The 24,875-nt window shown below is 41.1% G+C and overlaps 1 protein-coding gene across 7 annotated transcripts in view; it reads right to left on the bottom strand.

The window, feature by feature from the left end:
* The window catches only part of IMPG2 (interphotoreceptor matrix proteoglycan 2), a 64,142-nt gene that overhangs the window by 20,948 nt on the left and 18,319 nt on the right, over positions 1 to 24,875 (bottom strand). For 3 of the 7 annotated variants that reach the window (XM_074898296.1, XM_074898273.1, XM_074898290.1), the window contains exons 4-10: positions 19,080 to 19,111; positions 18,964 to 18,987; positions 13,472 to 13,501; positions 7,221 to 7,273; positions 6,659 to 6,750; positions 3,608 to 3,769; positions 647 to 705 (exon numbers count right to left, since the gene is read on the bottom strand). In XM_074898296.1, coding sequence (XP_074754397.1) covers positions 647 to 705; positions 3,608 to 3,769; positions 6,659 to 6,750; positions 7,221 to 7,273; positions 13,472 to 13,501; positions 18,964 to 18,987; positions 19,080 to 19,111 — 452 coding nt within the window. The remainder of the gene's footprint in view (positions 1 to 646; positions 706 to 3,607; positions 3,770 to 6,658; positions 6,751 to 7,220; positions 7,274 to 13,471; positions 13,502 to 18,963; positions 18,988 to 19,079; positions 19,112 to 24,875) is intronic. The other 4 variants (XM_074898281.1, XM_074898324.1, XM_074898314.1 and 1 more) reach the window with 4 other exon arrangements.

Raw genomic sequence — 24,875 nt, forward strand, 5'->3', positions numbered from 1 at the left:
CCCTTTTTCCTCAAATTAATTTAAAATGTCATTCTGTAGCACAAATTGATTTGAGGAAACTAGGTGGTTTTTTTTTAAAAAAAAAAAAAAGAATAGAGTTAAAACATTGCATATAATTTATCAAACTATTCACCCACCTTTGCTGTGATCAAAGGGAGAAAGATGACTTCTTTACATATCTCAAACACCAAACTTTAAAGTCATCCCAAATTAACATTAAGGAGTTGAAAAAAGAATTTAAATACACCACATTTTTCCAAAAACGTTTCTGTGTTCTTCCTTGTTTCATACTTATACATGGCAACAGTACTGAAGCAGTATCAGATAATAACTTTAAATTAGAAAAGATATCTTTTAATTTTAGTATAGAATTTTGAATAAGAATGCCTTGTCTTAAAATCAAGGCAAGCATATCATGTGAGATTCTCTGGTAGATGCCAGGAGCAAAGATACATTTACATACAGTTTTGTATTTCTATTGCAGCCTCTGTATATAGAGGTACCAAATATGAAAGCACTTGTCCTTTGGTTAATACATTCTAGGAACTCCCACACACATGCCTGACAGTCTTCCTAGTGTGGCGCTGGCACGTGGCACCAAACATCATCAGTTTCAATCACCACATAAGCATCAGTATCTTTTTACCGGTAATCCAGGACATGGATGCTTTTGTATCCGGGTAGTCCTTCAAATACACTTTTGATCTATTTTGAGGGGAAAAAACAAATTGTCACAGATTTACTCCACCCTACTCATTTAGTGAAAAATCAGAAATATTTCCAACATTTTCTAAAAGTATATCTGAGCTGTTACTTCTAATAGGAGAAAAATGATTGAATATTCTCTTTCTTTATGGAAGAGTTTTTAGTGACATAGTTTCATTGTTAAGAAAAGAAAAAGTATGAAGAACAACATTCAGCATTCCCCAAGAACTGTACAGAAACATTCAAAAGGGGAAAAATTCAAACAGACTCTGCACAGATCTGCACTGCCCATAGCAGACTACATTCTTTCTCTTATTTATGCAGCACAAACCCTCCTCTGCCCAAAAGGCTTCCATTACTTCCCAAGCCTTTCTGGATTAAAAAGAATTCTGAAAAATACTTTGGACCTTAGCAACTTAAACAAGAGGAGAAGCGGCCACCATAGGAACAGTCTTAGCCTCCAAAGTGGCACTAATGCATTATGTAGTGCAAAACATGGCTCATCTCCACTGCCCTCAACATACAAAGGATTCAGGAGTGATTGACAGTGCTATTGAAAAAAAAACAGAGGGCAGCAAAATGGCAGCACATCCAGGCCTAATTCAATAGTCAACTGCATAACACAAGACAAAAAGAAGAAATAGAATATTGAAAGTTCATGACAGTTTGGGGCTTTTTTAATTCCCAAAAGTTCCTTGCCAGTTGAGGATTATTTTTTACTCTTCAAATTCTTCTTTTCCTCCCCAGTCTCCCTATTTTTAAACTGTCTCTGGTGAGACTTAAACAATCAAAGTACTGCCAACTTTCTTTCTTTCAAGACCTTCTTTATCCAAGCACAGAGAAAACCAGGCAAGGGATCAAAGGAGTGGAACATCTACGTTCCAGGTGGACCCTGTCCCATCTGACATTTCTTACACACACACACACACACACACTATAGCATTGCTACTTGGCCACACAACTAGGAAAATTAAGATGTCTAGCCCACACTAGCAACTTGTGACAGTTGTGGTGATGCTTTCTGGCTTCAGTGAAGAGTACATCTCTTTCCCATCTGGCCCAGGATCTGGCACAGGGTTAGCCCCAGTAAAAAGGATTCAACAGAGAACCCCAACTAAATAGGACTAAGGAGGAAACAAAGCCAGAGAAAAGATAAGCCTCACGCTGTGCTGCTGTATGGCACCCTAGATGTCTCTTCCAAGAGAAAGGAAAGAAAACTCTCTGCCCCAAGAAAATGATGGCAACAAAGTTACTATCATTATAGACAAGAAAAAATACTGTAAACAATAGAGAAAGGAAGCTTAGGCGACAGCAGTATGATCATATTTCAAATATGCATTTGTATATTGGTCGTCCAGTAACTTTATTTGTAGCATACAAATTAAAACATTAAATTTTAATTTGAATGAACTTGAAATCAAGTTTTAATAAATCATGCATATATGTGTACATTTATATGTATATGCACACTGTGTTTCTCCTTTGAAGTAGGTGCCTAACAGAACCATGGTTCACTCCCACTGACTCCAATAGGATTTAAGCATGTGTTTAAGGAGGGTTTTAAAATGTGCTCACGTGCACTGATGATTCTGGGCATAAATGAGGAGCAAGAGTTGTCTTGGCAGCCTCGTTTTCAGAGTATCTCACTGCAGTGCACAACAATTCATTCAAAGAAATGTCACTCCTGAGCAGAAATAATGAATGAGTTCTGCTCTTTGCAACTTGTTCTAATTTCCCCGTCTATCACCTACTCTGCATAGACAGATTCTCTAGACTGATGCCAGAGTTTCTGCTACAGTCCAAAATCTGGACACTGTGTAATCGTTAAGATATTCTATATCCCATTTCACTGCTCAGCCTCTTTAGGAGGCCCGGAGCGTGCCTACACAGGCAGATGCTGATGGACCTGCACGCCGTCTCCCTGTACTCCGCATTAGTGCTGTGCTACATCCCAATTACTGGAGCTGCTTTCCAGCACTGCCTCAGCACAGGCTGATGGCTCTGAACTGAACTGCAGTCAATTAATGTCCTGCCATTTGAGAGGGCAGGTAGGCTGGTTTGTCAAGACCCTCAAATTATCTTTTTCACTCCCCAGTTTCAAACCAACTACATTATAGAAGAATTCAAACTGAACGTTGTGTTCAGTAAGCACTGAAATAAACTCTAGGCAGACCAGTCACTAGAGAGATGTTAAATGTATCTTTAAGATTTTCAAGTCCTACAGCTCTAAGAACTAATGAAGTTGCATCAAAAGGCAAACAAGAATCTCATCACTTCTCTAAGAGTTTAAAAGCTCTACTGCAGTGACACTGACAGGAAGAAGTATTGAAAAATTCTCAAAGGGTGGTAAGGCCAAAGTTAGCCCTAGTAGAAACAGTCTTTTAAAGGACTAAAATAATTGGAAATGCTTTTCATTTATTAATAACATCTGGCTTAGTTTCTTTTGCTAACATAAGGCAAAGTAAATTAAGGAAATCAAAAAATGGGGGGGGAGAGAGAGAGCAGTCCCTCAAAAAGGTCCTGTTTAGAGTATGTCCCCATTCAGGGGTTCAGCATAATTTTATGATCCTCCTGAAAGCACACTTTCACCTCATGTGCTGGCAAAAATGATAGCAGACTATTTCATGAGGAACACAAAAAGAAAACTAGAGTAAGTGGTCTTTGGCAACTAGTATGCTACACACACTGTATGACACTCTGCTGCTTCAAAAAGGCAGCATGTCCAACAGAACAGTGTATTCTCATGGTGGGTGAACATCTTCCAGTCTGTCTCAGGCAACAAAAGCCCAAAGCTGGTTCTGCAGAGCCCACAAGAAAAAGGCAGCCCCGCCACAGCTGCCAGGTGCTACTATTGATTTGCAGAGCCAGCAAAACGAGAAAGAAAGTCAGGGAAGGTAATCACCTGAGAAATGAATTGTTCAGAGAGCAGCTGACGCTTCACAGCAGCTGGGTCCCTCAGCTCCTCACTGTACTTTTCACCAACAATCAAAATGCGGAACTCGATCATTTGCTCAGTTAGAGGCCTCACTAGCTTCTCATCCTCCTTCTTTATCTCATTATTGATCTGTAAGAGAAGGAAGAAGGGAGAAAAAAAAAAAGAGATTATTTAATACCTTTTTTTTAATGTTTTGACCCTTGGGGTTTTTTCAGATAAATAAATCCTTGTTACTACATACCAGATTCCCTACCCTGGATTTACTCCATGTAAAAAGCATCCCTAGATACATACATGTACACATGATCTGCCATCTGTCAATGGCACATGACATTCCTCAGCTTGGAGCCAAATATCTTTCTTACGTGGGTCAAAAACTCCTCCAGCTGCTGCAAACCTGGAGGTTTCTCTGGCTCATGATGGGGCAGAAAACCTGAGCCCTCTCCATAAATGCTGTATGGGCGGGAACCCATCAGGGCACTATTGGTGGGCCACGCTGACGGTCACAGACCTGCTTAACGATATGTGAAAACTGCTGCCCAAAGCACAGCTCGCGCACTTGAGCCATCAGCACACCTGTTTGCCGTACACTGTAATGGAGTGCTCATGGAGCCTCCAGGGACAGAGGCGGCAACTAATGAGGCAATCTACTAAGCAAGAACATTTTTTGAGAACTGTTGTATTGCAGATAATACTGTTCTCCTTTTGCACATCTTTACTCTAGTGCAAGGCCATCTACTTGACCTCAGCTACAAAGAGAAATCCAGTTGCGTGGGATGTTCACGAGGCAATTTAAAGTGCAACCATGGATACACAAGCAGCTCATTTGAACCAGTCACCACTTGGCTGCTTTACCCAAGATCTACTCATTTTTCACAAGGCTCCTACTTACTATGTCACCTGGAAGACAAGTTACCTTTGCCAAGTTCTACATTCCCCCTGTGTTGTTCAGCCTCAGTAAGCAAAGGATCCTTCCAGATAAACAGTGGGCACTGGGAGATCTGCAGGGACCCCTGGGGAGCTAAAGTGGTGTGCCCAAGGCAGCCCACAGCAGCGGCTGTGCAATGCATCAGGGAAGGGTGCAGCTATCATGGCTGCCACAGGCAGCAGTGAATTCCAAGTTTAATCTAACCTGAATGGCTGAGCACACAGGAAGAACATTTTCTGCTTAGTTCCCTATTATTTTACAACCAGCATAGGATTCCTTGTGGTATACTGAAAGACCAGATCTCGTTTCACGATTCTGTTCTAAAATAAAAAATTGAGATTTGTGGGGGAGGGAAGGGAAGGCTAGGCTGGGTTAAGTTACCTTTAGCCAAGTAGCCAAATGTCTTCGGCTATTTACATGCAGTTGTTGCTTTTTCTCCATTAAAAAAGAAAACAGAGAGCCAACAAAACAGACTTTTTCAGCAAAACTGCAGCCTGTGTTATATATGGTGCAGGAAACGGAAAAACCTTTCTCCAGAACGTTTAGCTGCCATCAGTGCGCAATTTGTACATTGTTTAGGGACCCTCTAAACATTTTTAGTTAAATTCTCCTCCTGCCCCCCATCCCTTTTTTACTAGATAACTTTGTTAAGGACCATAATGACTGGTACACTATTTAAAGATAGCATTTGAGATAACACATACCTAGCAGGTGTATATGTGCTGCTACTATATGGCTGTTTGCAATGCCATGTAGTTTCAATCATTTATCAGTCCCCCCCAAAACCAAAAGTACAGTCAACATCTGAGTGCAGAAGATGAGCTTTGCTCACTCTTGGTCTTGTAATGTGCAATGGGTTTTGGCTGCACAGAGCAATGAGGAAGTGTGATGTAACTGTATAGAGTGAAAACACTGTGGCAGCAGCAATCTAACTCTAGTTTCTTTCTGATTTACTGAGAGGTCCTATTGTCTGCTCAGGCAAAAATGCTTCAGGTAGTTCTGTTTCAAAAAGAATAATGGTGTACATGGGACACAAGCCACAAGTGTTCCTGGTACATAATATAAAGTCAGACCCCGGACTTGAGTCAGAAACTGTCTGCCTGTGTCATATTCAGTATTTATTCTTGGAAGCACAGTATCAGAGCTCCACAATCAGCCCTGAAAGCTCTAGAAGAAAGTACAGCTTGGCCCAGGTTTGTTCCACGGCCATACTAGGTTACAGCACAGTGCACAGTTAAACCCGGTACCAGAAATCAGCTTCTACTTATATGGAGCATGTGCAACTCTGTAAGCTGCTCAGTAAATCCACTGAGAGTTTAATTTATAGGAAAGCAAAAGCCAGCTGGTTCATACCACTGGTTTGCAGAATTTTCTTCAGTCATGTAGGCCCATGAATACTGCAGTTGGATTCTGGACTTAAATTTTAATCCAGAGGAGCTGTTTCCTGGAAGCAAATACTCCCCTGGGACGTATGTGGTGGTCAGCTCTTCTAAAAGCCAGCTTGCTTTTACAGAGACATTTGAAGTACTTGATGTAGGCTTCTCTGTGTCAGGAGTTTTATTTAAGTATCAAGGTAAGGGTGACTGTAAAATGATAAATAATAGTTCATCTATGTCAGCAGAGGAAAAGGAGCAGAAAATCAGAAGGGATCTTCAAGATTACCCAGGCCATCTCTCTGCTGTCCTACACAATTGTACCTCGAAACACTACTACAGCAGTTTAAGGTGTACTGTGTTTCCGTAGGAATAATAATGCTCCACATTCTTCTTGGAGTTCTCAGAAGCCCTTGGCATTCCCTGTCTAGTCCTATGTCACTAGCAAAATCCCGCCTGATAGCTCAGCTGATCTGTTGTCTCTCACTGTCAGGGAAGTGGCACTGCAAAGCTTCTGCAAATGAAAAAATACCTACCCAGGAAATTATTTTAAAACTTTCTAAAGCTTATGCCCTGTTTTTATGAAATCTTAATTTCATAAAAATAATTTCACTATGCTAATGCCACCTTTAAGTACTAGGAAATGCAAATGACCATAAACAATATTATTTAGGAAAGGCATCAGAATGCTGAACCAAATGAAAAAAAAACACTCACAGTAATGTCTGCTTCTTCAGTCTCATAGGTGGCACCACCCGCAAGACTCCCAGCAGAGATCTCATGAGGGGGAGGTACATTGGCAGCTGCATCTGAGTTTGAAAGAGAGCAGTATTATTTTATTTGCAGGGTTTTTTTTTAATAGCCATGTAGATGTAGATACACAGAGAAAGCAGTTCAGCAAGCATCAACCAACAGTAAAATTTGATTCCTATTCCCATCTTGATGATTGAAACAACACAGGAAACACCTGAAGAGCCTGAGGAGAAGTATCAAATACACTAATCAGAATAAAATGCTAATGTTCTGTCTAAACAAATGTATTTCGGGGAACATAAAGTTAAGTGCAGTAAAAAGTGTAGAGAACTAATTTCTCAAGTAGGATTTTCATGTTTCATACAATAACAAAATAATGTCAGCCTAAAACGTGATCTCCAGATCTCAAACAGCATTATTTGAGATGCAAAAAATCACAGTTCTCTCTGAAATCCAAACAGCATTGAATTTCTCAATTTTCTAGTAATTCAGAATCAGCCTTGACAGGAGTTAGATGAAAACTGACCTCTTAATGTGGTGGCATCAGCATCTGGAGCTGGAGTTGGAGTTCCACTACTGCTAAATAAAAATAAAACCAGAAATTGAAGTTGGACATGCTGAGGTAGATATATTAGGTTTTGAGTTATCTGTGATTCTGCTGCCACAGCAAAAAGTGTGTTTGCAGAAGAAATTTCTCATTATACTACTTTGCTGATAACTTCATAAAAATTAGGCTTTGAAATATTTCAGTTATATTTTGCACCTTAGATACTGGGTCACTTGCATCACACAATGCATTGGTTGACTCTCCAGGTGGCCAACCTCCTTATATTCCAACTGACTTGGAGTCCCGCCCAAAAACACATTTTGCCCTCTAGCAGCTCTGTAAAGGAAGTGTGAAGACCAGAGATAAAACACAAAGATAACCTGTAATATTTTATAAATGCTCAGTTTTTGAAATATTCTCCAGTGCACTGAAACATCATAACTGTACTGAAATCACTGCAAGAAGATGGGTTCTCTTCAGCATGACTTTTACTCTGCTTATTTGGAAATCGTCAAAAGGCATTAGTTTCCAAATCCAATTATTGCATTCACACACACATAAAACAACTCTAGGCCAAATTTGAAAAAGAAAAACATTTCAGATAAAAATCAGATTAAGACTGTCAGTCTGAATTAAAACTAACAACTTTGACATGCCTCTTACAGTAAACCCAATGTCCTTGAGGCCAAATCTGTAAGCCTTGAGCAACTGTCAAGTTACCAAGAGTGGAAAACATGCTCTGACAGAAACAAGTCTTTCCTGAATGAAGAAAATTGATTTTTCAGGTTTGACATATTTTTAATATATACAGCCCAATCCATAAGATTGGAAGTTTAAGTGCTGGAGAGAAACTGAATTTCAGACTTCAGAAAAATCATTGAAGTTCACTGCATTGAGATATTTCTCTCACTTCTAAAGGAACTCCTTTTTTATTGGTGGTCATACTTGTGCCATAAAATAAGCACAGTATCAAGGAGTCTTCACTGTAATATATGCAAGCACTGATACTATGTGAGCCACGGTTCCTAGCCTTGCCAAGTTTAATTTTTGATTCACATACTAGATGACTGGTCTTGCCATCTGTCCTCAAGCAAAACTTCTGTCAAAGTTGATGGATATTTTCCCTCCTTCGGGACATATAATCTGTCTCTATATCACTCAAAAAAACAAAGGCTTCCAGCACCAGCCAGGTAACCAGATCCAAAGTTACATACTAAAGATACCAATGCACAAGCATATGATCCAACATATGATTAGTTTCACAGAGTTAATATCTCACTTTCTCCCTCTGCCTCTCCCAGACACATAACACTCACCAATAAACAAACCTGAAGAAAAATCTGTGGAATTTGTAAGTTCAGGAAATGTTAAACTGACAGGGTGAGATCTACGTAACAATTAGAAAATATTAATGAAAACCAGAATAATCTCTAGATGAACAAAGCAAAAAAATACTTATTTAAGAGTTTAAACAGTACCTTCATGTATTTTCTTGAACAACTGAAGTCGATGAGCAATATGCAGGCTTTGATATATACAGTTATTTGTGTCTGCTTCCATCTTGTGGACACTGGTACCTGTTCTCAACCAGCACAGTGCAAGATAACTGTACTGATTCTTTGACAACCTCAATAAATCTTGGAATGATTGCTAAGACCGGAAAGCCAGATTTTACTAGCAAGTATAATTTAGACAAGATATCCTCTGCTATTCTCTCTGCCATTGCCATCACACATATAAAGAGCCACAAGTAACTCATTCAAAAAACATCAGCTTCTTTCTGCTAAAAAACAAACAACAAAAACTCACATTAAAAGGATTTAGATTTTCTTAAAATTATTATATTTTAGAGGGATTTAGTTTCCTTACTTGTTTATCATCCTACAACTGAAATAAAAACTATTGCTTAATTGGTCAGATGAAATATTTTCCAATTAAATTCACAGAATCACAGAATCATCTAGGTTGGAAAAGACCTTGAAGATCATCCAGTCCAACCACTAACCTAACATTGGCCATTCCTAACTCCACCATATCCCTCAGCGCTATGTCAACCCTACTCTTGGAACCCCTCCAGGGATGGGGACTCCACCACCTCCCTGGGCAGCCCATTCCAATGCCTAACAACCCCTTCTGCAAAGAAATGCTTCCTAATATCCAGTCTAAACCTTCCCTGGTGCAACTTGAGGCCATTCCCTCTTGTCCTATCGCTTGTTACTTGGTTAAAGAGACTCATCCCCAGCTCTCTGCAACCTCCTTTCAGGGAGCTGTAGAGGGCGATGAGGTCTCCCCTCAGCCTCCTCTTCTCCAGACTAAACCCCCCAGTTCCCTCAGCCTCTCCTCCTATGACCTGTGCTCCAGACCCTGCACCAGCTCCGTTGCCCTTCTCTGGACACGCTCGAGTCATTCAATGTCCTTTTTGTAGTGAGGGGCCCAAAACTGAACACAGTCATCGAGGGGCGGCCTCACCAGTGCTGAGTGCAGGGGTCAGATCCCTTCCCTGTCCCTGCTGGCCACGCTATTGCTGACACAAGCCAGGATGCCATTGGCCTTCTTGGCCACCTGGGCACACTGCTGGCTCCTGTTCAGCCGGCTGTCAATCAACACCCCCAGGTCCCTCTCTGACTGGCAGCTCTCCAGCCACTCCTCTCCAAGCCTGGAGCGCTGCTGGGGGTTGTTGTGGCCCAAGGGCAGCCCCCGGCATTTGCCCTTAGTGAAACTCCTCCAGTTGGCCTCAGCCCATGGCTCCAGCCTGTCCAGGTCTCTCTGCAGAGCCTCCCTACCCTCGAGCACATCAACACTCCCACCCAACTGGGTGTCATCCGCAAACTGACTGAGGGTGCACTCGATCCCCTCATCCACATCATCAATAAAGATGTTAAACAGGAGTGGCCCCAACACCGAGCCCTGGGGGACACCACTCGTGACCGGCCGCCAACTGGATTTAACTCCGTTCACCACAACTCTTTGGGCCCGGCCATCCAGACAGTTTTTTACCCAGCAAAGCCTGTGCCCATCCAAGCCACAAGCAGCCAGTTTTGCCAGGAGAATGTTGTGGGAAACAGTGTCAAAGGCCTTGCTGAAGTCAAGGTAAACAACATCCACAGCCTTTCCTTCCTCCAATAAGCAGGTCGCCCTGTTGTAGAAGGAGATCAGGTTTGTCAGGCAGGACCTGCCTTTCATAAAGCCATGCTGACTGGGCGTAGATACCCTGGTTGTCCATTATATGACTTTTAATGGCACCCGAGATGACCTGCTCCATGACCTTCCCTGGCACTCGAGGTCAGACTGACAGGTCTATAGTTTCCTGGACCCTCCTTTCTGTCTTTCTTGTAGATGGGTGTCACATTTGCCACCCTCCAGTCCAATGGGACCTCCCCAGTTAGCCATGATTTCAGGTAAATCATGGGCAGCGGCTTGGCGAGCACATCTGCCAACTCTTTCAGCACCCTTGGGTGTAACCCATCCGGTCCCACAGACCTGTGTGCACCCAAGTGGTGCAGCAGGTCTCTGACCACCTCCTCTTCAACTGCACTGACCTCAGTCTGCTTCCCCTCCCCATCTCCCAGCTCCTGAGGCTGGGTGTCCAGGGAACAGCCAGTTCCACGGCTAAAGACTGAGGCAAACTAGGTGTTGGGCACCTCAGCCTTTTCCTCAGCCGTAGTTACCATGTCTCCTTGTTTTCCGGCACACGGGAACAGCCTGCTCCTTTGCCTTTAAGACTTCGCTCTTGAAGTATGTCCAGCCTTCCTGGACTCCCATATCCTTCAAGGCAACTTCCCAAGGGAATTCACCTGACTCCAAGGATGCATTAGTCTTACCAATTTCAATAGGCATTAGATTATATCTATACCAGAGTCTCACCAAATTACAGCATCAGTAACTAAAGCATTTTAGTGCATCATGTTTAATGATAGTATGTTCAGAAAAAAATATGATTCTACTTTTCAGGAGAGGTGAAACAATATGGGATTTTACTTATTACAGACTGTTTAGTGTAACTAAGGCCAGAATAAAAACTCAAAAAAAGCCAAGTGATGTGCAGTGGAACAACTCTGCTACAGGATTTCTAATGTTCTGTTCAGTTGAAGTGCTTAAATCCATATATAAACATTAGCTAAGCCTCGTATCACTCCCCTTTTCTTTAGAAGGGGACAGTGAGAAACATGACTTGCTGTGGTAGGCTCAGAGCTCAACCTGAGACTCCCAGAACTTGATCCAGCTGCCCACGGGTGAGTGCCTAATATTCTTCAAGGGGCCTCCAGCACTCCTGACCTCCAGCTGCTGCCCCAGGAGGCACAGGTCACCCAGGGCTCCCACGCCATCCCTGTCAGCCTTCCACAGGTGTGTGCTGTAACTTAGGGCACGTCAAAAGGACCTAAGTGACTATCCGACCAACTGAATTGAGCACCCAATTCTGCAGTGGGTTAGCCTCAGCTAAGGGCCAAACACAGGTCTGCCTGCTCTCTTACTCCCCCTTCTCTATGAGAGGGGAGAAAATAAGATGAAAAAGCTTTTGAGTCAAGACAAAGACAGGAAGATTGCTTACCAACTACCTCCACAGGCAAAACAGACTCAGCTTGGGGAAAATTAATTTATTGCTTATTTAAATAGGTTTGGGTAGTGAGAAGCAGATAAATGCTAAACCATCACCGATCCTCCACCCTTTTCCAGGCTCAGCTTATCTCCTGACTCCTCTACCCAGTGTGGGCTCTCCAGGGGCAGCAGATGCTTCAGAAAATGTCTACCTGCTCCAGTGTGAGTCCTCCCTGGGCTGCAGGGAATACCTGCTCTGCTGTGGAGTGCCTCCTCCCCCTTGGACCTTGGTGTTCCCTATCCCACCATTTCTTCTTTTTTGTTGTTCCCTCCGCCTCTCCCTGTGCAGTGTTTTTACCCCCAAGACGACGACGCCATCACCAAGGGGCTCAGCTGTGCCCTGCAGTGGGTCCACTGGAGCCATCCGGAACCAGCTGTACCCAGTTTGAGGCAGCCTTGGCCTCTCCTCACAGAGGCCACCCTGCAGCTCCCCCCACCCCCAGCATCTGGGCACCCACACCCAGTACAGTTGTGTTTGCCAATGTACCAAACAAGATCAATTTAAACTAAGTTGCTTGAGTTTTAAAAGAAAAATCCTCAAAGTATACAAGAAAAACAAGAGAGAATGCTATGGTACATACACTTTCAAAGGAGCAGCAGTTTACAAGTGGAAAAGCCTAAAATTAGCTTTCTAGAGTAAAGTATTAATTCTAGATTAGATTATCAGCGATAGATGTATCAAAATAAAATTCTCCACGTTTCAAAGGTCCCAGAGGACTCTCTCGGTCACTGACTCACATGAGTGGCAGCTCTCCAACAGGGCGCTTCGCATAGTAACATCAATTTAGGCACCAGGTTAGCCACATAGTGGCAACCACAGACCAAACTGGGCCACAGGGCAACATGAGAATGCTGAAAAGTGAGCTGAGAATAAGGTCGCTCTCCTTTACAGCATAGCAAACCTGTCACCTTAAGCAGCAACAGGCCACACTCTTTGTCAAGGCCAGGTAATGCATTCTTACTGGCACTAAGGGGGTTTTAAATACAAGCGCCCAAGAGCTAACTGATCTTTGGACAAAATTCTAGCTCACATCTGGCTGAAAATGTAAAGTCAAGGGCTTAAATAACACCTAGCGAAACCCTAATCAATCTAACCAAACAAGACCAGTCAGGTACTGAATTTGTTCAAATTAATTATTCCCACTTTTTCTCAGGAGGATAAAAATACTGTTTTAAGAAACTTTTATAATCAACCTCACTTTATGGACAACATTGTTTTTTCATTGCTTTACCAGAACACTGAGGTTTGCTTTCTTTTTGCATCCATTTCTTTTTGCCTTCTACTCCCCTTAACATTTTAATTTTTCAAAATGCCCCCTTTATTAATCACCTCAAAAGGCAGCAATAGTACTAGGCACCTCTAAGGAAGTCAATCAAAATGCACAGGACAATGCATATATTGATTTGCCTGAACACACAGCTTTTCAAGGTAAACACAGATTCAAATTTGCCTTCAGTCAAACCATTTAAAATATAAGGGATTTTTTTTTTCCCCCAGAATTAATCCAGGGCCCAGGCTTTATTTTTAACTACCTACACAAGCAAGCCACTCCAGGTGGAGGGACTGTATTTTGGCAAGAGCTTTTTGTGAATTTGAGACACATATATATGAAATGTAATTTCTATTGTCCTACCTGCATGAGTGATGCTCTGGGCCACCTTGTCTGAGGAGTAAGCAAAATATAAAAAACATACACATGTGTATGGAGAGGCAGGAAGGAATATACACAAGCAGATGTCTAAGCAGAACGAACAACACTGCACCGAGTTTCCTTGTCAGAAACAACCCATTTCAGATCACACAGCTCTGTTAGACACCAAGACCTAGGCTGGTGTAAGATGAGACCTATAAGGGCCTCAGAAGTTGATCTGAAGCAAACAGTGCTTATGGACAGCCTATATATATATTAATACAGCAAACACAGCTCAAAAATATAGCCTATGTTCCCCTTTTTCAAACCCCATGGTACGTACTTCTGTGTGACATCAGTCATGTCAGGAAAAGACTCGATAGGTTCCAGTCCACCAAAGCATATACAGAGTCCCATCGACTCATAGGCAACTGTAGAGCCTAAGCAAGTTCTTTATGTGCAGCCATGCTGTGTTATTAAGGAGAAATACCACACAGGACCTGTCAAATGGGGCATTGGTGATACCATTTCACACACACACCACCACCCCACCATCTCCCCCTGGAGTTTTATAGAGGTATTATTCAGATTTTTCTCTATGTTGCTTCTCAAGGTTTAACACAAACTCAACTTTGTGGTTGAAGAAGGTAACATCTTCAGATTTGTACTACACATTCTGAACATCTATCAGTTTATCAATGATTGATCTCATTGTTTATCAGTTTGAATGTCATAAAGTCTAATTTGCTGTGTCAGGCATTTATCTTTCTTAAATATTATTTCAATGGTCTTATTGCACGATGAAGGGAAACTCATTTTATGGCCTGATTTTCTCCTTTTTAAATATTTTAATCACACATTGTTGAACTAAGTAAGCATGCAATTTCAGAAGTATTTTTATGCAAGTACAGAATGCAAGACTGAGCTGTGTATTAAGATTCTTTTCCTTTTAAATTGTACTTGCATTTATCTTAATTTTCATTTAGGTAGTTCTTGAATTTTGACTTCTTTTGGTTTTAATTAAAGCAGGACAAACCTTTTATATTTGCTGCCTGACAGTAGGGAGAACAAAAGAAAATACACAACTGAAAAGGAGCAGTGTGGAACTCTTCACAGGGGGTGCAGATGCTCAAAAATTTTCTGAAACGAGCAATGTCATTGCCAAGTCCACATGCAGACAGTAAAGGAGCTCAGGTATGTTTTTACTTCACTGCAGGCAGAACTGCTGAACTGTTGAAATGATCTCAGCACAGAAGACAAACTCTTTTTCTTTCATGAAGCACATTTAGGTAAAAGGTACAAAATTTAAGTGGATACATCACCAACCATTGCTGCCACCACTGATGAAATATGGAACCTAAATTTACTAATGTAGTTCGAAGCAGAGAACATTGACAGAACAAAGGTCCAGACATAATTTATTGTGACTAATTTCAGCAAGTACCAGTCAGAAATGACACATGCTTCTATTTATTTCATTTGACATTAATAGCCATTTCTGAAGAAGTGAAAAAGTAGTGCATTATACTCATCCTTTTCAACTATCTCACACTCCTTATCTTTTCTTCAGTATGTTAATGTGTATGCATCACTCAAGCAAGGCTATGACCTAAAAGCTCTAGTTTTCTACTGCAGCAATTTTGTGCTTACTCCTTTGCTTTCAGTTGCATCTCAAGATCTGACTTTCGACCCTCCAGGAATTAGACAAAATGACAGTGTTATTGTTATGAGACATACTCCATAATATTAAGAGAGCATCATGCAAAGTCCCAATGGCCTACTGAATAAAGCAATCATTAAAAGTCTTTAGATAATGTAGTGCTTCCACACATCCAACTGGTGCAAAACTCTACAATGTCCAGTGGGCTGCTCTATACACATCTGGATTATATCCCATATATTACTTTTCCTTTGAGGTTTTTCTCCTCAGTAGTACTTAGTTTAATCCCTCAGTTCCTTAAAAGGCCAGTCTAGCTGAGCATTTAACCTACATGAACGCATGCACTAGTCTTACAGGAACAAACTTTCATCCTGCTGTTACACAATTGTCAGTAAAGCCAGATTGCGAGTTATTCTGGGAAGTAAATCATGCAAGTATAAGCCACTTTTCTGTAGGATACACAAAAACTACCCTAGCATTAACTAGCTGAAACCAGCTTTTTCCAGCTAGACAGAGACACAGTATTGACATTGATGTAGGATTATGAGATGCATTAAATTATTTAAGTCACAGCTTCAATTCTACAGATGTTCATAGTTCAGCATAGTTTTGCTTTAATCTAGAAAGGTAGTGTAGTTAAAACAACCAGCAGATATCAAGTCCCTGTCTTCCATTCCAGATCAGCCCCAAATTAAGAAATCATTTCACATAAACAATTGTTGCACCGCAAAAAAAGATTAGCCAAAGCTTGTAAAAAGAAAAAAACTTTTTTAGCTTTTTGTGCCTGGGCTATGCTCTAGAAAACAAACTTAAGGCAAAATTTTCTATGTTCTTATCAGTGGGAAAACAGACTGAGAAATAGGCCTAATGCTAGGCCTCCAGCTGAAATGACTACTTCTGCACATTCATCAGAAAAACGAGTTCACCAGAGAACGAGTCAGAGTACCCCTGCTAGATCTCTGCCTCAAGGCATCCTCTGGAGAAGCCTGTCCCTTCTCTGACCACGTGGGAGCCTCACCTGATCATCTAGATACCCAAAGCTGGTGCGTTAGTGCAGCCCTGCCATCCCTTGAGACATGAGAAGCAGTTCCCTGTCCTGACACAGATGGCACAGTGGGGAGGTGAGACAGCCACATTCAAATCACAGCATCGCCCTGCACTGGATCAGCCCTTCCCTGCACAACAGCAGCTCTGCCCAGGAAGCGGCAGAACCCGCTCACATCTCCTGTGCAGGAGGGACGCGATGCTGGGTTTCCCACACTGGGCCTTAGGGACTGGACTTGATCCTGGGTTGGTTACTTTGTCTTATTGTGGAACATTTTAAAAGGTCTTCATTTTATTCTGATGTGTACTGGGAGGTCTAGTATATTTTTGCAGGAAATAATGACCTTGCCTGTTGGCAATACTGAGATGGCTTGCTGTGGTGCCTCAGGCCCTGCCGGGACCCGAGACCACGATGCCGTTGTCCCTCCCCCACCCTCAGACCGGACAGGGCAGGGAGTGAGATACAAACCCCAGGGTTGGGACGAGGAAAAATTAATACAATAGTGTAACAAATGATAAACCAAACAACAACAATCGCAATAAGCAGTAATAACAGTGATCAGGACAAAAGATATACAGAGCTATACCAACAGGATAGAGCAGCCTCATCGCGTGTGCTCTCAGGGACAAAAGCCACACACAAACTGTTCCCGTGCTTGGGCGCCCGGACCTGACTCCCTTCCCACTGCTAGGGAAACTCAACCCTATCCTAGCTGAACCAGGACACTTGCTCACTCCTCTTGATGGAAGATGTCTAAAGTTAGATGAGATATCTTCTACCCATCACAGCCAATCATGGCTGTGTTTTTATATGACTCTGGCTCACAGACTTCACATCTTTAACTACAAATACTCTAAGATGTCCAGAACACTCTTAGGATAATTTTGGGTTTTTTAATATTGCCAAAATAATTTATATGAATTTATTCCTGATGCTCCATTATCCAGAGCAAATCTGCTTGCTTCTGTGTCATTGATTCAGTCCCATATCACTCTCTTTATGCTATAAAACACTATACTATCCAAGCACAAGACAACTTTTAGAGGAAAAGATATAGTAAAACCAACACTATACTATCCAAGCACAAGACAACTTTTAGAGGAAAAGATATAGTAAAACCAAAGTTTAAACTGACTGTGATAACAAAGATCCCATCCTAAAGCTATGAACAATCTGAAGTAATATATACTGGGATAAAAGCAGTGTATTTTTGAGACAGATGCAATACAGCCCCACAGTGAATTAAGTTGGATGAAGTTTGCCAGTTGTCTACTGGAACCCCTTTAATGCCTGTCACAAAGCACTTGATAAGATAACTTTGTACAAAAGTACCACATTAATCACTCTGATCCACCTCTCAGTCAAATGTTGAACTTTTTGTATTGTTAGGTTGTTTAGCCCAGTGCATGCAGTGACTCTGGATTAGTGTTTACTCTAACTCCTCTCTGCATTTACTAGATTTCCTGAATGATCACATAAAGGGATACAATAGGTTTTCAAACCCAAACTTCTTCAGAAAGATTAATTTTTTCAGAGTCTTTGACATTCAAACTGAGATAACTGTATCTCTGAATTCACACTTTCTGATAAATAAGATGTGGTTCCATTCGTGTAAAGAGCCAGTCTGGAGAATGACCGGTGCTAATAAGAAAGAATTGGACCCACAAGGTTTACAGGGACAAGATTTTTATTATTTGTTTTAATTTTCTCTTTGACAAGAAAAGCATATAAAAGTTTAGTCAATGCTCTATTCTCAACAGAGAAAAGTTCTGAACAGATGTACACTACCCAGTTGACCAGAAGGCTTTAGGGAGTGCTTTTGTTCAGCTCAACAGGACAGAGAGAAAACAGTCTCTTAGGAATCATTTTGTCCTTATTGTCTCAACATTATTAATTTTAACATACAATGTTGTGGTTATGAAATCATTATGAGGATACCTAATTTGGGAAGTTGGGGTGGGGTGGGGTGTGTGTGTGTTAAGGTCTGTCAAGTGATTACTCTTCCCTGTAAATTAATTACTCATATTTATCATAGCTTTATGTGGCTTGTAAAGCAGGGAATTGAACCTGCCAGTTTTTCAGATGAGTTCAGCACTAGGTTGTTTGGGTTTGAATTGCTCTAAAAATAACAGCTTAGATTAAGTTCTGAGTAGGAATGGAGTAATAATTTGAACTGGTTTTCATTTCAGTTCAAAGACATGAAAATACCAGGTTAAGTTCAGGTTTGCTTTGGTAAAAAAAAAAAAAGCCACAATTCAGACCAGTTTTCATTTTTATTGCCTTGTTAGGAGTGTGAGGAGCCCAAGCAGCCAACTCCCTTGTAGCTGTTTTTAGAACACCTCTCTCAAAAAGTTTTCTTTAAAAAGCACTTCAAAAACATTCCACTTTTTTGTTTTTTGTAACAATGACCAGGACTATCTTAAAGCCTTTGGGAAAGGTTCTCAGGATAACCAGAAGACAAGTATCTATGGATATATCTCTCTCCCAAAATAGATTTCCCCCACTAAACCTCTTCAGGTAAACAGCTTGCATCTGTGCCCAACAGCCAACAAGGTGATGACATAAGCAAAAGTACAAGCCCCAGACTTGCTGAGATATTTTGAGCACGCCAAGCATGCCAGGACAGAGGTTCCCACGCAAGAACCGCAGGATCTCTCCACAACACTCTTCTACATGCCCTTTTGCACAAAGGTGAATTTTGTTCATCATAGGTGCATGAATCAATTCCAGTAGCAGCAAGAACTAGAGAAAGGACCTATCAGGAGCCTTTAAAAAGGGAAAACTACTTACCCACATGACCAGTCAGTGCAGGAGCTGACAATAAAAAGAGAGAAAAGGTTACAGAATGTCACAACTCAGCCTTGTTGTTCTCTCCAGAAAAAGGCAAGGCAAACACAGATACTCACCTGCCCATTGTTTCCTTTGTATAGGACTGTTTCTAGAAAAGAAACAAACAAATCCTAAGTATATTTGAGTATCATAAGGTGAAAGGAATTAAAATGCAGTTTATACCATTTTGCTACCTCCCCTGTGACAAAACAATTTTTTGTTCTATGTTCATTTGTTAAGTTCAAAATTTATTAACAAAGTCCCTGCTGAAAAGAAAGTGTGTCCTGCATTTCCAAAATACAACTAAAACTCAGTAACAGATGCTGTAAAAAGCACTAGGTTTCTTAGAAAATGCTCTCATTTCTGCATTTTCCTGCATTGTTCTGCAGGAACAATGTTCTCTCACCTTAGAGGAGGCTAGCAAAGATCCCTTTAAGCAAGTGGTCATAAAAAATACAATATTACTCCTACTTGTCTATAGATTTAAAACAATCTTTCTGAAAGTACAGTTACAGCTTAAAGTAACCTAGCAGGATTAGTCTGATGACTTTCTTTAGGGTTATACAAGTGACAGGGATGACATTTTTTCATTTATTGGTGTATAAAGGCTAAGGCAGGGCTACACAGTTCATGTTTTTTCATCAAAATTCTTGTGACATTAGTGCCATTGGTTCTCTAGAGGAGTCACAGGAGTTTCTGTGAGGAACCCCACAAGAAGTAGAGGACAAACTGAGCAGTTCACAGCATGATAGCTGTTGACGAATAATGATGTATCCTGCTGCTGTACCGATGTGAACAGAGTAAAAAATATTTGTAGATTATTGGCCAGCCACAACATTTCTGTTTCTCTCTGGTTTGGGGAAAAAGGGATTATTTGGTAGTTTGTTTAATGGCCTGGCTTTCTTTACATAATCAAGGCAGATATATTTTTCAGTAAAAACACAAAGTAGATCAACTCGAGTATCTTTGAAGTTTGATTACAATAAACTTATCACATACTATTTCCACTTTGAAAGCTTCTCTGCAGAACACTCATATGTATTTAGAGACCTAAGGGTTGTCACTCTAAGCTATCCTGGTTATTCTTTTTGTAAAGGCAGGGTAAAAAGGCAAAAGAGATTTTTTGAGCAGGTTAGCCTTCACCTGTGTTTCCAAGTTTCTAAGAAAGTGTAAAAGTCCAGTCTTTATTGATTTGGAGCCACATCAATGACTACCTTCCTCTTCTTTCCAGGACATCTGTGGACAGTAAGTGTGATCACAGCTAGAACAGGAGGCATCCTGAGTAGGGCTTGCCAAAATACTAATTTCAGTCAGTTTGCTTTTCAGCATGTCCTTTGGCTAACCTTCATTGAACAAATCCATTAAATAAAGTATTTGGAGATAACTTTAGTATGAAAAACTAAGACACAGTGAGACCCGTTTTAAATGACAAAGAAACTAATAAGACTAGGTAGTCTCCTGAAAAGTCTAACTCAGGGCTGCTAAAACTGTACTGGACTTTGGGTGGGGTTTTTTTAAGGACTCATTACACTGCTCTATACTGTGCTTGTACTTAGGTTTAGTACACTGGGATCCACAAGGAGCAGAGAGCGATTTCCTCTCTACAAGCTTTTGGAAAGTTCTGTGTAAGTAGTAGCCCACACAGAAAAAAGTGTTTGCTCATTAGAAAAAGAGAATTTCTTCCATATTCAGTCAGTCAAGGCAGTTTGTACGTGCTATTAAAACCAAACGCAGTTATTAGGGGCCCCACAGATCTTTTTAATACCACCTGGTAGTCTGTACTCAGCAGCTGTACTCACTGGTCCACAAAGGCTGTTAACAGCAGAGGTCAGCACAGTCCTGATCAGTTCATAGAGCAAGGAAACAAAGACGCCCCAGCGAGGGGTGCCTTGGCCAAAGCTCTGTTGCAAGGCAGCCTGAGGAACTGGTATCACCCGGCTTTCCCGAGCCTGATTCCCAGGACTTAATCAATGTGCCTTGCTATTTCCAAGTCTTCTATTCAATAAATCACAAGAAGAATTTATAAGAACCAAACCTGAAATGCCAAATTATTATTTTAATGGCCACATGACACTGTCTCCATATCGACATTAAAAAAAAAAAAAGAAAGAAAGCATCAAATTACTAAGTACTCATCCAGTTTTGTAGTAAACTGGCAAAGCCTAACACTGTATAATTAGCTTTGAATGACAGCCTCTGTGTAGGGTAGCTGTATTATTCCTTAATTCACCTACTTCAGGACAGAATATTCTCTCTTCATTGCAAATCACATCTGTTGTGAAATAAAATAATTTTAACAGATTACATGCTTTAAATGACTGTTTAAGTGACCTGACTCATCACCATGCTTTCTCAGACAAAATCTCCCACTGGATTCAAAAGCAGCTTTGAGAAATAACCGTAAAGATTGTCACCCTTACATTTGCTTGCTATATAATGCTGTGAAGCTATTGCAAAAACAAAAACAACAGAAAGCATGAACTCTAAATTACAAATGAGTTGATGAAAGAATTATCAGTCCCATATGCCATATGCTAATGCAAAGCTTGCACAGAGATTATCATCTTGCAGCTTTATGTCACAGGTAAAATCTTAGGTTTTACAGTAAATTCAAAAGGAAAGTATGATCTTCACACACAGTCTTCAGTTTCTTACAGTCTACAGAGGGCTGAAAAACAGATCCACACATTCTGGATCAGTTCTACAGACTGAAATATGAGACTTGAATTTTATAATGTTAAACATGTGGGGTTTTTTCAACTGAGGATGTGAAAATGAAGCATCCTGCTATTGCTGAGCTGACACAGTCTGCAATAGTTTGTAGTGTGATTGCCTTCCTCTCTTTTAAATGTCTAATTTGCATTGCTGTCTGGGGTGAGGGCAAACAGTGACATATTTGAACTTCATGGCAAAGAAGCACCTTTTTGCCCTAATTAGAAGCCACGGGCTCTAGAGTTCTCATATTGGCTTGGTTTCTCATTTAGTACAGAACAGCATTTGCCAGATCACCTCACCTCCTTGGCTCGGTTCCTTCATTAACAAGATAGAGTTATAAACATACCTACCGCACAAGGATCTGCAAGGATTAATTAACATCTTTACCCTTTGAATACTTGATCTATAAATAGTTCTACATAGTAGCAGCAGTCACACCAAAGCTCAAGGGAATGGCTTTTATTCAGTGAAGCTACCTCTGGCAGATGCTTTGTATAAAATTAGTTTTCTTGAAGTAAGACCTTCATAACATTATTATACCCATTCTTCTAAAGCCAGGAGCTGAGTTTTGTGTCCGTTGCACTAGCACTTCCTGTTCTTAACAGACTGCAGTTAGTTTTATATAATGCAAAATTATCACAAATTAGTAAGAGTCCATAGCATTAATACAGGTTACCACAATACCACAAATTACATGAAGTACCAACTGGATAGATGAGCTGCCGTCAACTCATGAGCTTGCAGAAAAGCAATTATATAGGATACTCCCGTCTGATCCTGAGAGATGATAGTTATACACATAAGACAAAATATCTTGGAGATAATTCCAGGCAAGAGAAAAAGGTGGAGGAAATGTCAAGGAGATCTTAAATAATCTCATATTAGGTTAATCCCATCTGTGAAGGACTGTACCAAGCATGTTTGATTTAACTCACCTGTACACATCATTTCCAACAGGAAAGCTGTACTGAGAAACAATTCTCTCCTCTGCTTGTCCTGATTCCCCTCCCTGATGCATGACAGAACGATGCTTTCATGGAGGCAAGGTCAAAGCACTGGGGGGAATTGAAGGAAACAGATGACAGTGTCTGGAACTGAAGCTGGAGGGAAAGGCCAGGATGGAGAGCAATGCTCTGAGGCACAGCTCTCATAGGTAAGGGGAAAATATGGTCTACAGTGAGTAAGAGGAGAGACAGCAGGGAAAGCTTAGTGGAACAGAAATTGTTTTGACCATGTTCCACTTGAAATGAAGGCCAGAGATCCATGGAAAGGTGTCAGAAACAAACTCAGGGTCCAGTCTGTTCAGGAGAAATCAGCCCCACAGCAGAGGTGAACTCACAACATAGAAGTGATTCTTCAGTGTGTGTTAGGCAGTACTATCTAGAAACAAGGTGCAAAACAGGGAAAAAGAGGAAGAACTACAGGTTTGCAAAGTAAAGGAGCTAATCAGACAAGGATGATGAGGACGAAGCATCAGTTCTGAGCTCTGCCTGGAAAGAAAGGCTTCACATCTGACAGCTTCTGTGCTGTGGCAGGTGTCAAAGAGAGACTGAAAAGTAAGATTTTGACTCAAATTGGAGGAGAGTGACCAGAGAGAACTAACACAAAGAACTTAGGAGATGAAAGGGAGATAAGAAGCAACTGTTCCTAATTAATCTATTTGCATATGTGTGGTGAAGGTTTGGGGTTTTTTCTTTTTCAAATTACAGGAGGCTAAAACTTGCAACGCAAGAGCCAAAGTCAATAGAAGAATACTAGGTGTGGGGATAAGAAAGGGGTGAAGGAAATCTGACATAATGGCTCAAAGGAGAACAACCGAAGACTTTTTTTTGCATTCATGAAAGGGAATGTGGGATGTGACAAGATCTGCTTTTTTCCCAGATTTAGAAGAAACCAGATAAGTTCTATAAAAAGAAAAAAAAAATGTTAAGGTGTCTAAGTCATCAATCAAAAAGATACTGGAAACTGTAATTAGGACATTTGATTAAACAGAGAAACACAACGGTTAGTAACAAAGATCTCAACAGGAAGAGGAGAGACAGCAGAAGAGGTCTTTCTGCCTCAGGGACCTTAGGAAGACAAAACCATCTACTTTGACATGGTCTGAAACTACAGCACCAGGAGTAAATGGTTACAAATGACTCACACCACTGGGGTGCTACATCCTACCTTTAAGCACAGCTCAGAATTCAGGCTAAGTCATGTGTTTTACATCGCTAAGTGCCCATTTCAGCATGCTAAGGAGGGTTTTTTTATGCTACCCATTAAGAACAGAACAAGACAAAGCCATGCAAGTCGGTGGCCCTCTTTCCGTGCTTTAAGCACTTTGATGAACAGAAAGGTCAGAACCCTTATAACGGATGTGTGGCAGTTAAACGGGTAAGTATGACCATTGGTATTTTTGGTTCTTCTCATCCATCAAGGAATGCTATCAGACCTATTTCATGATATCCACTGAACTAATAATTCATACAGACTATCTCCTGCAGCTCTTTGTGGTGGCAGATACTGCTGAGGCACAGTGCTTCGTTGCCACATGGGAAGAAGCTCTGTGCAAACAGAGACCAGGGTTAAGCAGCAGGCACGGCCCTGACTCGTGTCTCTTGCTCCAGCAGGAAGTTACCTCTTCACCATCATCTACACTTCCCCTGTTTGCTTAGGTCTTTTCTCTCTTTTTGGAAATAAGGTTTCCAAACTGCCACAAATAATAAAGGCTGAGGAATCATGGAGTTTGGAGGTATTCACATGCCAGCAGGAACTTGGCAGCTACATAGCAAAACCGGATGCATTCTACATCTTGATTGTCATTTTTTTATTCCTCTAGCCTATACACACAGCAGCCTATCAACTTGTTTTGCTGAATAAAATAAATTGTTTGATAGACACACCAGCATGAGTTAAGCTCAGAGCACACTGGAAATCAAAAGGGTATTAAACAAGAGGCTGTAAAATTACTCAAAGTCATCACACATGAAAATCACCAACACTTCTTTTTTCCCTACAGCCAAAGGCCACCTTCTGATACCAAAAAGCCGGTTGAAGAAAAAACTCTCTGATACTCAGAATCAGAGCTTTAGAAAGCAGGCATTATTTATTGCAGTGCTGGGTGCATGGGGGATCACTCCTCCACAAGCGTACACACCAAGCCCCTTAGATTT

Source organism: Athene noctua, chromosome 1 (assembly GCF_965140245.1).
Source record: "Athene noctua chromosome 1, bAthNoc1.hap1.1, whole genome shotgun sequence".
NCBI lineage: Eukaryota > Metazoa > Chordata > Aves > Strigiformes > Strigidae > Athene > Athene noctua.